The sequence below is a fragment of the Thermobia domestica genome, chromosome 16 (assembly GCF_964235325.1).
Source record: "Thermobia domestica chromosome 16, izTheDome1.hap1.1, whole genome shotgun sequence".
Classification (NCBI taxonomy): domain Eukaryota; kingdom Metazoa; phylum Arthropoda; class Insecta; order Zygentoma; family Lepismatidae; genus Thermobia; species Thermobia domestica.
The window spans coordinates 99,249,616-99,264,745 of record NC_137469.1 but is presented as its reverse complement, the minus strand read 5'-3'; the positions used below and the strand labels follow the sequence as shown (position 1 = coordinate 99,264,745).

The 15,130-nt window shown below is 35.8% G+C and overlaps 1 protein-coding gene across 1 annotated transcript in view; it reads right to left on the bottom strand.

The window, feature by feature from the left end:
* Positions 1 to 15,130, bottom strand: part of LOC145673268 (chloride channel CLIC-like protein 1) — a 216,301-nt gene that overhangs the window by 43,754 nt on the left and 157,417 nt on the right. Inside the window, exons 8-9 of the mRNA XM_081742804.1 lie at positions 5,703 to 5,858; positions 1,635 to 1,819 (exon numbers count right to left, since the gene is read on the bottom strand). Of these exons, the coding sequence (XP_081598930.1) occupies positions 1,635 to 1,819; positions 5,703 to 5,858 (341 nt within the window). The remainder of the gene's footprint in view (positions 1 to 1,634; positions 1,820 to 5,702; positions 5,859 to 15,130) is intronic.

Genomic DNA, 15,130 nt, shown 5'->3' with positions numbered 1-15,130 from the left:
TAGGTGGGCGACTACATCTTCAATGTAGTCTTGTAATATAGATAAGCTGAAGTCACTGAAAATTTAGTGACGGAAGAGAAAATTAATGAGACAGGTGGATTGGTAAGAGGACATAAGAGCCATAATAAAATAGGAAAATGTAGATTAATGAGAAATTAACAAAAAATAAAATACAAAGGTAACTTTTTAAGGTAAAGCTAGCTTGTGAATTTGCATATGCACTTGAAAATGAATGCGCACACATGCCTCCGGAACCCCTTGCCTACAATCACTTACACAACGCCAGCTTGTGTACTTCGTAGTGTAAGGTCAAAATATTTAAGAAAATCGAGCGACCGTCGACTGTAAAATACTGTCTGTCACCAGGTTCCTAATAACAAGAATCATGACAGCTATGAATATTCTTCGCCGGATACGTGAGGTGTACGGCGACAATGCAATGACTGACAGTAAAGTGCGAAAATGGGTCAATTATTGAAGGAAGGTCGGAAAAATGTTCATGGTGGTTAATTTCTCCCACGCTGTCAAAATAGCGGTCATTTAACTGCAGATTCATCTTCCCAAGTGAGATTTCTAGTTTCACGTCCACAATTACGCTTTTTATACTAGAGACGAATGATTAATGAACGTGGATGATTATGGAAGAACCGGTAGAATGAGAATGTAGGCGGAAACGGGGAAACTCCAAGAAAACCCATAAACACAATGTTGTCCACTACAAACTCGGCCAGAGATCGAATCAAGGACTCCCAGCACCAAAAGTAAGCGCTCTATCACTGAGCCACTATAGTCCCAGCTTCATCTTCGAAAACAGGAAAAAGTCATAAGAAGCTAGAACTCTTGCGAATCTGGAAATTTGACAATGCTGTTGTGAGTGAGAAATTCTTACACTAAGAGAGCTTCCCATTTATTCCTCTGGTATGAAGAACAGTTCATTTAGAAAACGTTGACAAAGCTTTAGATAGATTGAACCACTATGTTCCTTTTGTTAGGGAGTCATAAGCCTAAGCACGAATTCTGCAGCATATTCAAATCAGGTTTCATATCATACATTCACGATTGTAGTAATATTCCTAATGGTTCTTCGACGACCTTCATACACAAACCGCAAAAATATTTCTAAATTTCCACGTGTTAAGCTAATATAAAGCCGTCCTGGTCTTCCATCATCTTTAAATGATATCCTGCCTCTCCTGGAAAGTACGTGCCATTTTAAATATCTAACCCCACTCATTATTTCATTTCTATACGTACAACTATCATTTCAAAAGTCTCTGCTTCAGATTTGCTGTGTGTCAAGTAAAATTCGATGTTTGCTTTTTATTCCACTTTCATATCCACACTGAAATCAGAAATGTGAAAACACATATGCTCACGAAGATTAGTGTTGTGCAACCTAAAATAGTCACTAAGCATTCTGTTTGCTCCTTTTCGATTACCGAGGCTACGTTAAACATCAAGTTCATGTAAACGCAGGATCGAAATCACGTATCCATCTGCAATCGAACCTCTATATCAACAGAGAGAACATATCTTCCATTTGACTACTTGGGAGCCCACATCTTTGAGAAATTGGCAAGAATACATAAAACAATGAAATAATATATTGCTTGAAAACCTTCATAACTACTTACCCTCCATTGTACTGGGGTGTGGAAAGGATGTCCCTGGTGGTCAGCATTGAATTCTATTCTTCCAAGGTAGAAGGGCAAAGTAACACGACCGCCAGAGCATGCTAAGATTAGTATCATCATCACATAGATAATAAGAAAAAGGGCAAGAGGTAACACTATAAAATGATACGCTGCTGGAACCTGACCTGTAAAGAAAAGTTAAATAGTACATTAATTTGAGGAGTATATACTAAACATCTTAATTATTTCTGCTTGTGTTCAGAAGGAATGCATTATCATCATCTTAAATGTGAAGATTAACCAGTTTACCAGCTTTTTTCGATTTTCGTGATTATTAATTTCTTACCAGTATATACACAAGGAGATATCAAAGTTCGTGCAATCACCTGGAAGAAAGTAACTGTTCATACCTTTGTGACCATGATGGCATTAGTCCTCTATGTAGTTACCGTGCTGCGTGACACATTTTTGTCAATGGTTCTTCATTTTGGGTAAGCCACTTTTATAGAAGTCTGCATTTTGGGCTTAAAACCACATTTCTACTTCAGAAATGGCCTCATCCCTACCGTCGAAATGGCATTCTTTTGAGTGGGTGCTTCATTTTTGGAAAAATAAATAAATAATTTGGTACTAGGTATATTGAGGGTAGGACAAGATTTCATATCCTAACTGAACTACTTTCGCTACGAATGCATTGACTGAATAAGCTGGTGCACTGTCGGCCAACAGCAGCACACCTTAGATGAGCATTCCTCGATGTTTGGTCATCCGTTTCTCTTGTAACCAAGCTACGAGATGACAATAATATTGACTAGTGATAATTTGATCCTCCTGCAGGTAGTCTATCATGATGTTCCGCTTACATCATTTTGGCGACTGACTTTTGCATATTTGTTATTTTAGGGGTAAGGGAGAAGAGATATTTCTGCTACTTACTCATTCTCTTTGTTTCTAGGTCATAAACATATACTCAACTTTTATCCATTGTGACTAGTCGGCCGCAGAAGTCCTCTTCATTATGCTCACAGCGATCCAACAATTTCATTGAGGATCCCTCTCGAATTCTTTTCTCGAAAGGTGTAAACAGCTTTGGCGCCCACCTTGATGGCACTTCCTTTTAGATGCAGCTGGTTATGAATTATGTTCCAAGAAGATCCATAACAAACACCGATTTCAGGCACAACACGTTAAATGGTTATCATCTTATCATCTTGTCCTCCAATATGATTTGCACTTTCTTCGTCATGACGAAAGATGATCTCCCAGATCAAGAGGTATCCGAAGTAGTCATGTGTCCAGTCTGAAATTATCTTTTCCACTTGAATACCAACTCAAGGATAGCCTCCAATTCCCATAAACTTCTTTCGTTTAATCATGAATTGTTTTTGTTGATTTCCCTTGGAGTTGAAGGAACTTGATAAAGTTCGTCAATCATTGCGCCTTTAGTGATTTAGGTGTCAAAATAAATAAAGTAAACATGCCCCTACGAATCAATATTATGTATGCTTAACTTAGAAGAAACAAGGTATAATATGCACGTCCGACGGGTTCATAGTTCGTCTCCTCGGTAATTGTGCGAACATTTTGATAGCCCCGCGTACCGTTACTGACGACTTAATTTAAAATACATGTTCAGCAACTGTACTTAAATATATATATCAAGAAACCCTAACACTTTCAATATCCTATATTTATATTATTCTAGAGGACGGGAAAATATAGCTATAAAAACTTATTGAATAGTAAATATTCATATACAGCAGATTCTCAACTATCCGGTTCGCGAGTATCCAACCTTCGTACTATCTGGCGTATTAAAAAATAATAACAAGGAAATGAGGATTTTTTTTTTTTTTTTTTTTTTAATCTACATGACTTGTAATGCTTTCATGAAAACGCGAATTTTTCAAAGAGATGTTATGCCTACCTTTTCATATTTGTGTAATCACTTATCAATGAACTGTTAACCATGTTAAAAACTTTTTCTTAATCTAGGGCCTACGTTTTACGCTAATGTTTAGTTAATTTTAAAACAGTATGTATGTAAACTATAATTCATGGTTTCCCACCTTGGGGTACGCGAGCTACTATTTGGTGGTAGTATGACTTCTAGAGGTATGCCAGTGGAAAAAGTTGAGAATCTCTAGTGTACATGATTTTACGTTTCCTGCAATTAAGTTAGACATTATTAAATTTACCTTAAAATGCATACCATTTATATAAAGTACTAGGATTACTAGGTCAGAAAATATGAATAAGGGTGAGTTTTGGTATAAAAAGTACGCTTTTAGTTGTATGGGTGAAGCAAAAAATGAGTAATTATAGAATTCCAGCCTATCTAGTTTTTATATACTATACATACACATATACCCGGTCTACCTGTTCGCCGCATTATGCTCGATAGTCCAGAATCTATTATGGTACCTTTTAGAGAGCTCAATTCTGTGGATTTATGTTTCTATAAAAATGTAATTCCTATACTAGTCTAGAGCTCAAAAACACTATGAAATATGAAATTTAACAGTTATGTCTTTAGGCTCAATGAGACGAACGATTAATGAAAATGGAACAACGTATATTCTATTATTAAGAAGATGATGGTGAATTTAAGAACTTTTATTTCTTACTGATTCTCATGTATATTATCTGGTCTTTGGTGCAAAGGGGAACCCAGTTACAAGCTACTGTAATTCTAAAAAGGAATGCTGTTGTAAGAATCCTACTTTCTTTCAGTCGTCGGATATTAGTAATTTAAAAAGTGTGAGGGTTATTTTTACATAATGAAACATCAGCACTGTTCTTGCATTTTAAATATTCCAATTTCTCTTTGTGGCAAAAAGTAGAATTGGCAATATATTTCTCTTAAAATAGTATTATCGGGTCTAATTTAAGAACAGAACAATTTTATTTAGTTTAACGTCCCACGATTATGCACCGAGGCTAAAGGAGATGGAGATAATGAGATGGAAGATAACTGTAAATTGAAGAAACTGGTAAAACACCCGCGTTCGTGGTGTTTGTCCACCACAAAGTGTAGGGACCTCACGCACCAAAGATAGAAGTAAAAAACAAATCATTATATGTACTATAGAGATTCTTCTCATTGTGTTTGTATGTTTATTTTGAATACTAATTACAGTTACTTGCTGAAGGACTTTACAGAAAATAAATTACGAAAGTCTTTATTTGTTTTCCTGACAAAAATATCGCTTAAAAGCACAGTTAGAAAAAATCTCGTCTTATGCACAGCAAAATTTACTCAGGTTTAGGTTTATTCTCTGCTAGGTTGTAATACAAACATTGCAAGTAAATGTGATATTACTTTGTTTCCTGAAATATAGTTTTCTCTGAACTTCCTACGTAAAAGACGGTTCGGTTGAATCACATGCTATACCAGAATGTTTTCAAATATTTTAGCATTTACCCTGCTTACATCAATGGGTTTTCATATATTACTTCTTAGTTTTGACTTCCAGGAAGTTAACTGGACAAAGATATCTTCTGGAGACACTCAAATTGGAAGTAAAACAATTAGCAAATCGGGGGAAGCATATGGTTAATCATTGTAGTCTGTTTGTAGTTATGATACTTTCCCTACTGCTATCATTTATTTAATGGTTCTAATTCAAAAATATAAATATATCACATTTCAGATTTAAAATTGGCGTAATTTTCAGTTTTGTATTTGTTTGTCTACAACAATATTATCATATGCATACTGTAATATTATAATTCAATTTTCGTCCTTGGCAGTGAAAAATACAGGAAAAAAGAGCCAGACCTAAGCAAATTCGTAAGGATCTAGGATCATTTTTTTCCTGACAATTCTCTGGAAGACAGTCCCACTCACTTTTTGTGACCAGAACTGTCTTATTACTTTACTTTTTATTTTATTCACTGTCCACACTGATACTAAAACTGTGAAATTTTGAGGTATTTTCAATTAAAACGCACAGACTACTCTTATTTTAAAACTGAAAATTACCACTCGATACAGTTAGCCAGATTTTTCCAAAATCGTAATAGTACCAACATATTCCTTACAGATTTCCAAAGTTCGTTTCTTACCTATGAAATTATTGAAGAACTCTCCTAAAGCTCCTCCCAAAACACCGAGTGGATGAAAAATAATTTGAGAGAACGATTCAGAGAGTGCCTTCCCAGGTGAAACCTTCAGCATTGGATCAAGCATTTCTGATTCGTAATACTGCTTGCAAGCATCTTCTACAAAACAAAATAACAGAAGGAAAGTAAGTATAACCATAAGTATATAAGATGTAAGATATTTACTTAAAAACAGTAAATGACGCACTTTACATATAACTCAAGGAGATAAGTGAAACGTTTAATCATTGATTGCGTCTGTAAGAGTTTTTCTGAGAGAGAGAGAGCGTCTTGAGCTGTTTCGACCATTTATTCTGTGTCCTTGTCCACGAAAGTCGATATTTTATGAACAAATTTTGCACTTTTGGTGCAAGGGTTCTAAAATTAAAGTAAGACTTCTTGATGAACTGGTTGCTTAAGTAGAATTTCTGTTTAGGACGATTTCTTTAAAAAAAAAAATGAAGTCTTAACGATTTTTACGTATATATTAGCAATACGAGATTTACTTAGGCGCAGATTCTTCATTTCTTGATTTAACATAAGACATTTAACTTTAAACGTTTGTGCAAAAAATAAGTTATAATTAGGAATTTACGCAATTTATTCATTATAATATACTAACACTCAAATTTGTTGTCATTACGTTGTGTATGGTCACTGAAATTCAATCTTTAACGCTTACAGACATAATCAACGAAGTAAGTGTTTCACGTACGTGCGTAACAATTAAACTATATAAGATAGTAAACTAACGGAACAATGACTAACTTATAAATTTCTTATTGAATTGCTAGGTTTTGGTTCATCCGGTTTAATTTGCTCATTACTTTTAAAGATTGAGTGAATGCTGACCTTAACAGAACTATCATCAACGCAGGGGCGTAAATAAGGGCCCCGCATTGCGAGGGCCCAGGCCATCACGGGGCCCACAAATCGTGAAGTAAGACGTAGAGATGGGGCTCCACTCCACGTTGTCTGCGTGGTGGCCCCCAAGCTCTTAGTTACGCCACTGCATCAACGTAACCCTATGCATAACAGAAATTAATCGGTACCATGCATTTTTATACATACTCGCATATACTTAATCATCTGTGAAAGTAGAGATTTTCAGGATACTGAAAAATACATTTTAAATAGGGATACATACTTAATCTCTCTCTCTCTTACATATTTTTGTAATATCCAAATATTTAAGCTATTCATACTACAATGGACATTTTCACTGATTTATTATTATTGCGCTATAAAATACTCTGGAACTAGCTGATTACAGAAAACACTTCCTTTCGCTCATGCGTTGATTTTAACTAGTCGAAATTTGCGATTGAAATTCGATTTGTTACTTGTACGCTTAAAACAATGAACGCCATGTTTGTACGTTATCTGTCGGCTCAGGGGAAATTGCCTGCGCCATTCAGTAGGAAAACAGCAAAGAGAAAGATATGATGTATGTTTTTTAACTGTCTACGTCGTTGCAAGTAAAACGAATAAAGAAGTAACAGAGCTTAAGTGGAGTTGAGTTGATTTTGAGTTTAACGTCCCTTTAGCAGCGACACTATATAAGACGGGACCTACTGATTAACGTGGAATTCGAACCACATGAGCTCCCCCCGGAATCGAACCCGGGTCTCCCACGTCAAAGGCGCGCACACAACAGAGCTTAAGGTTTCTTTGAAAAGTATACTATTTGTCTATTTGTTTATAATCAATTGTTTGAATACCTGTATATCCGAATATCTAACAGTAAGGACAAGAAAGAAAAACAGAAAGCTATGAGTACTAGCTTTCTACTTATTTTTCTTTCTAAATATAATCACCGCTCGCAATACACAGTGATATCTAAGGGCAAAGTTATAGTGTACTAATTTGCAAGATTATTAACAAAGTGCCTAACATATATTACTGAAGTATTACTCAATAATAAAGTCCACGCTCTGAATTTACTAAAACCACCTAAATATGTAACTAGTGTTCTTTCCATAGTAGAGATTACAATCAGTGTCTATGAATATACGTACTCATCTAAGTCTTGCAGTTTTTTTAACAGCTGTATGCTACATGTATAAACTAGTGATGGGTACAAAAACAGGTTTTTCGGTTTCCGGTTTTATCCAAAACTGGTTCGGTTTATCGCCGGATCCGGTTCGGTTTTCTCCAAAACCGGTTTCAGCTTTTCCAAAACTGTTCCTATTTCTGACCAGAATAGTGCTTCGCTGTTCTCCGAAAACCGATTCCGTTTCCACAGAAATAGTTTTGTGTTTTCCAAAAGTTTTCACCGAAAGCAGTTCGGCTGGAGAAAACCGAAACCGGTTTCGGTAAAAAAAAAAAAAAAAAAAAAACTGTTTTGAAACCAGAAATGTCGGTTTTTCGGATTTCGGTTTTCTAGAAACCGGTTTGCGGTTTTTATAAAAACCGGTTTTGCCCATCCCTAGTATAAACACACGAGGGCAGTTGTCATAGTAATTTTATTTAATATCTTTACGTAAATGGGCATTGTTTGTAGCTTGAGTTAATATACTAATTAATGTCTTCATGTTTGGGTCACCGACCGACCTTATGAAGCGAATCGTTTTCATATTTTAGAAGAAAAAAAATCAATGAAACAAAAGCACTGAGATTTAATAGTAGAGTGCTAATTTCTGATATGCAACTTCATCGTAGATTCGATAAGAATGCGTTCAGGAGAAGGGGGAACCCAAGGTAGTGTATCCAGGAGAAAACATTTCCCCAAATAAAAGTAATATAAATTCGCTACTAAATAAAATACTAGGAACCACAGTCTTAAGATGACAATCACGTCCATGAGCTTTCTGGGAATTTTCCAGTACTATTATCGAACTAGTTCACAAATTAGTAATATTATTTCACCATAATATTTTCGCACCTACCGTTGTTTTCTTTAGCCAATGGAACAGGCTCATAAATTGTTTATACAGGGAGTCCATAAAGTCCTGCAGGAAAATAAAACTTCGAAACCGTTATGTTTAAGTGTATAAATTTTTGAGGTTAGAAGAAGAGAAGGTTAAAGTTTTGTTCTGGCCACAATGCTTGATGACGTTTGCGCTGGTAATCACGTGATTTAAGATGGCGTCTATTAAAGAAAAGGCACGATGTGTTTTGTGGTTTGCGGAATTAAAATCTTGCGTTTCAGTACGGAGAAAGTTCCAAACAACGTATGGGAAATCGCCCCCAGCAGAAACAAGTATCAAGAGGTGATACGAGAAGTTCAAAGAAACGGGAAGTGTGTCAGATTTACCACGCAGTAGAAGGCCACGAACGAGTGACGATGCGATTCACACGTTGCAGGACAACGTAGCCAGGACTCAAATGAAGTAGCTTAAACGTAGGTCATTGGAAATGGGAATACCGTAGTCAACGTTACACAAAATCGTACGAAAGAATTTGAAGGTTCGACCTTATAAGTTAAAATTTGTGCACGAGTTGACAGAGGAAGAACTGTGACATGAGAATGGAATTCTGTGAGTCAATGCTTACTCGCTTACAAGAAGATGGCGACCTTCCGTCTCGATTGCTGTTTTCAGATGAAGCCACATTTTATGTGTCGGGAAAAGTGAACAGGCACAACTGCCGAATTTGGGGTCTGGAAAATCCACATGAATTCGAGGAGCACAAGCGGGGTAGTCCCAAAGTCAATGGACTGGTGTGCTGTTTCAATGGACCACATTCTCGGCCCCTTTTTCTTCGTGGAAGAGACGGTAAATGGTAACAATTATCTGAACATGCTACAGACATTCTTTTTGCCAGAACTTACTAGGCATCCTTAATGAGGTCCATATGTAACAGGATGGGGCACCGCCGCACTATGCCCTTCAAGTTCGACAGTTTCTTAACGAAGAATTTAAGGAGAGATGGATTGGCCGAAGAGGACCCACACCTTGGCCTGCAAGATCACAAGATTTGTCGCCTTGTGATTACTGGCTGTGGTGACACGTGAAGACCAAGGTATATTCACAGAAGCCAGCTAATCTGCACGATCTCAAGGACAAAATAATTTATGTGATTTTGAACATTCCAGACCAGCACCGCCAACACGCAATTCTTGGTTGCCCAAAAAGACTGCAAGAATGTTTGGACGTGAATGGTGCACAATTGGAGGTTTGGCGATGAACCTTAACTAGCTGAAACACAACTTTGAACCTTTATGTAATTATACCAAAAAGTATTTGTTAATACATTACGTAGTTTCCAAGTTATAGAGTTTACTTTCCTGCAGGACTTTATGGACACCTTGTATTAGTCCTTGAAATATGCATATATATAAAACTGATATAATTAGTAGAGTTAGATTTATGTAAAAATTTATAGATCTACTGAAGTTTTTTAAATGCATGAGTTAATATTTAAATCAACAAACAAACAGATATGATACCACAGTAATGATAACAAGCTAGTTTCAGTTGCCTAATTACTGAATTAAATGAAATTTCTAGTTTCACGTCCCATGTTTATGTCCCGTGGACCAAGAAAGACGGATTATGAAAAGGGAATGATTATAAAAGAATTGATGGAATATTTATTTAGGATTTAGATTTTTTGGGCTTTCGGCATCTAAGGCCATTTAGCCCTTCACGATTTGAGAGATGACATCCCTCGGCGAGCACACAATCCGGGGAAAGGGAAGGAAGGAAACGGCCTGGGACCTATAAGTTAGGTACCACCCCGGCATTTGCCTGGTGTGAATGAGGAAAACCCAGGAAAACCTCATTCAGGGACGCTGGCCTGAAAAAGCGTGTTACACTTTTTCGACCGAGTGACCCCACCGGAAATCGAACCCGGGACCGCTCGCGCCGAAGGCGAGAGCGTTAGCGACTGGAATATTTATGTGTGAGGACATGTTAGAACTGCGAGAAAATCCAAGGATACTATGCTGTCAACCACAAATTCACACGGCCTGGGATCAAACCAGACCCCTCGCACCACCACTGATCCACCGAGTCCTTTGATTACGAACATCTGTAATATGCAATGACGAGTAATATACACAATATTCTGTTCTAGTGAGTGAAGCAATAGAAGGGAAAACAACCTAGACTAACTAAACTTAAACAAGGGAACAAGGGGCTAAACTCTTCACACATTTGCTTTTTTTTCTTCCCCTATTCATCAGCATGGATTTTACCGTAAGAGGAGTACGGCTACAAACTTAGTCGCGTTTAGTCAATAATTATTACACTCTTTCAATGACGGTCATTCTGTAAACTATTATACAGTTTTCAAAAGCTTTCGATAAAATAGATCATACACTCTTACTTCAGATGTTGTCACATTTTGGTTTATCCTATCGCTTATTAAGGTTAGTTTCTTACTTAAATGGACGTAAACAGTTTGTTACATATCGACAGGCAAAATCATTTACCTTTGATGTGAAATCTGGCATACCACAAGATTCAAATTTGGGACCAGTATTTCTTCAGTTATTTATAAACGATCTCCACTGTCATAAAATTCTCTGAACAACAAGCTTAACTTTAATGTGAGCAAGTATTTTGCAATTACCTACTCTAGGAAATATACTTCTCTTTAACTTTGAATGTAAAATGATTGAGAGGTTAAGAGAACAACTAATATAAAAGTTCTAGACGTAAGTTTAGACAGTAGACTTATTTACCATCAACATATCGAAAAATGTATTAATGAAGCATATAAAGCTTTTGGTTTTTTATTGTGGAATTCTAAAGAACTTGTAAATTACTCAACTTCAATAACTTTAATAGTTTTGAGTTAAGTTGATTTGATTTGATTTTAGTGTAGCGTCCCTTTCAGCTGCGAGGCTATATGAGACGTGGACCTACTGATTAACGTGGAATCCGAACCACATGAACTCCCGCCGGGAATCGAACCCGGGTCTCCCACGCCAAAACTTTAAGTTTTATTAGAAGCAGCTTAGAATGTCTCGATAGCCTGGAATCCTTATTACGAATGTTACATTAAGAAAGTTTTTACAATATCTACACTATAAGAAATATAGGGTATCCTCAATATAAAGAAAATACTTCATATTTAAGACTCTTACAAAAATTTAAGTATAATACTTAACGTGCCAAAAGACAAATTGCAGACCACATCTGTCTATATAAATTAGTTAATGGCATATTTGAAAATCAAGAGCTTTTACAGCAATCACACTTTAATACCACGAAGAATAATTTACAAACGAGACGAAACATTTTACTGTAAAACAAAATCTAATACAATATTATATCAAAACTCACTTGTGAGAATTAAAAGACAATACAATATCTTAAATAGAGACAATACAAATATTAATTTCTCTATGTGACGTAGTGAGCTCGTATCTCAGATAAAAAATGTATTTAAAGATAAGTAATCAGCACAAAATTCAATTCTCAATTTTGTATTTTGTTTTCTTGTCTACTGATATACGTACATACTGTATTTTGTACATTGTTACATTTCTAGTTTTTATTTATTTTTCTTTTTTCATTTTTTATTCTTTTGTCTTTCTTTCTGATTTTCATTTTTCAGACTTCCTTACTATCCTTTTTAGTTTGTATTATTATTATTATTTACCATCCCGACATCTGCTGGTGTGAATGAGAAAAACTGAGGAAAAAACCTGGATGACTGACCTAAAAAAAGCTGTTACACCTTTTCGAATGAGTGTCCCCAGCAGGGATCGAACCCAGGACCACTCACACTATTCACATGCGGAGATCCATTAATTGGTTGGTTTAGCTATTCCTCTCTGCACCAATCCTACATGAGGTATGGGCCTTTAGCTTAATATGGAGTCCAAACCACATGAGCCAATACCAGGAATCGAACGCGAGTCGACTGCTAGCTACATAGCCATAAAGCCACTCTCGTTGATATCAAGTTATGCCACTATACCAACAGTAATGCAAAAAATCAGGGCATTAATTTACAAAGCAAGACAATTTTCGAGACGAGATGACATGATAAAACATTCTTTCTCATCTCGTGGGCAACGCTGAGAAATTCTGCGTACATCACTGATTGATAGTAAACGAGATGTTAATGACTATACCGACAAACTGTAAGAGGTGATTCCTCACATCAAAATAAGAGAAAAAGTTCATATGGACCTGTGGGTGTGTGTGCATAGTTTCAGAGCTAGGGATATCCAAAACAGTGTTGCCAATTTGGGGGGAAAAGTTGCTAAATCTAGAGGATTCGACTTCTAGGATAGCGACAAAAAATAATTTTTCCGATTAGCGACTTTTTAAGTGATTTTTAAATGACAATTTGGCGACTTACTTACAAATCTAGCGAGTTGTGTTGTAATGTACCATTACAGTTGAAAGTAATGGCAACTTTTTTTTTACGCACCCTGTACCTAGTATTTTTTTTTTTTCAATTTCGGTTTAGTTACACAATTTATTTACTCTCTTTACTTCGAATTAAATATAATGAATCGAAAGGTTTCATTAGTAACCATATTCCCACTGAATAATATATTTTATTTATATTTTGATTAAGTGTAAATCCCATTTTCGGATATATAAGTTGAATAGTTACAAGGTTTACCATTCTGACGTCATACCGAAACATAGTTCCGTCATTGGATATAAATTTTCTTAATTTCAGACCAATGTAGAATTTAGTCAGGTACCTAATCTTTCCCTCACCCCCTCTCACTAGTCCATAGTCACTTTCAGATCCGGTTATATCTGGATTTGCCAAATTTCTATTTGCTTTGTAATTTCCGCGGCTAAAGTTTTCGTTCTGATTGGAGGAATTCTCCTACCTCTGGCTTTTTCGGCGCAATGTTATCAGAATAATCGAAGACACCTTACGAGGCGCAGCTTATAATTTCGCCTACATATCTGCGGTAAAAGGACTAGGATTTTAATAGAATTCAGGTAAAAATCTGATTTAATTTCATAGGTGAACATTGAAGGCTGTGTAGGAGCCCCAAAAACAGGGAAAAAATCTACATTTTTCGTAAAGAAACAATAAGTTAGTGAAACATCCAGTTCTGTTTACTAGGAAGCCATGTTTGCTGCCTATCTAGAATAGACAGAGTGAAAGAGTGACTTTACTTTTTTTTTATTTCAAATTCAATTAGGGATTAGGGAAAATACGACCTGTTTTCGTATATTCTATAGTGTATATTTTAAATGTGATTTTTTTTTTTTTTATTAAGTGTCTGTATGTAGTAGGTTTTGCAATGTTAACTCTCAGAATGGCAGCTTAAGCTAGCGTAAAAGGGCTCCTATCCCCTTTTCCAAATTGAACCAATTCTAGCGGGGGGATGGGTTAGTTATTATTTGTTTTAGGGCCTTTTCCCCTTTCAGGGGAAGGGTCCCTTAATAAACCTCGTTAAGGTGCCCCCAGGGCATCAATCTTTGGCAATAATTATGTAAACAATTGGTCAGGTCAATTGGACCTAGGGTTACCTTCCTCATTTTGCCCCCCTAAATTAAATAGAGCCGACTGTATATACCAACAAGGGAGTATTTTTCGTCAACATGCATGTAACTAAATGGTGCATGTTTGGTTTGGTTAGTTGTTTTTATGTATAGTACTAACAGTGGTGTATGTAGTTAGTAGTTTTGTGTGAGTGTGTGAATTTTCGGTTAGGACAGTGTATAAATATGCGTTAATTTAGTACCATTTTTCTAACATAAATAAACCAGAGTAAATATTAAATTTCTGATTAATGAGTACAAGTATATATTTCAGTACACGGTAAATTATGCCTCCACTACAGCGCCATAGTGTCTGTTTTCGGTAATCAGTTGTTTGTTGACATTACGACATCGCATGACTTAGTGATTTAAGTTGTTTGATTTTGGCCATTTATTTCTAAATTACTTCCCGTGGACATTGTTTTCGGTTCAGATGAGTATACCTTCATATAAGATAGCATGAGATCTTACTGTACTGAAAATTTCAGCTTGCTAGGTCCAGTAGTAACTGAAATATCTACTGAAATAAAGAATACCTATTTTCTTAATAGAAGTAAAGCCCATATGCTGTTACTGTTTGTTTCAAAATGTAGTATTAAATTCTCTTTTCCCGTGGCTGTAGAAAATTCCATTGTTGCTTTAGTTTTATCAGCATATCAGAAATAAAATCATCGTTGACAATTTAACTTTCAGTAAATACACGTATGATTTTTTTTTTAAACCTGCGAAGTAAATACAATTTGGGTGCTTCGAAACAAAGAGTACGTGGTTCGATGAATGTTATCGTGTAGTGGTTTGAGCGTGATAGATTGTGATAATTATATATATTTATTACTGTGTAATGTAAATATGTGTATGGCCTGCGTGTAAAATGTATGAAATAGGGTGTCTATAAAATATTACTTCGCGCAAAAATTAGTAGATAATGAATGAATGTAATGATATATTAATAATATGATATAAAATAATATGAATGAG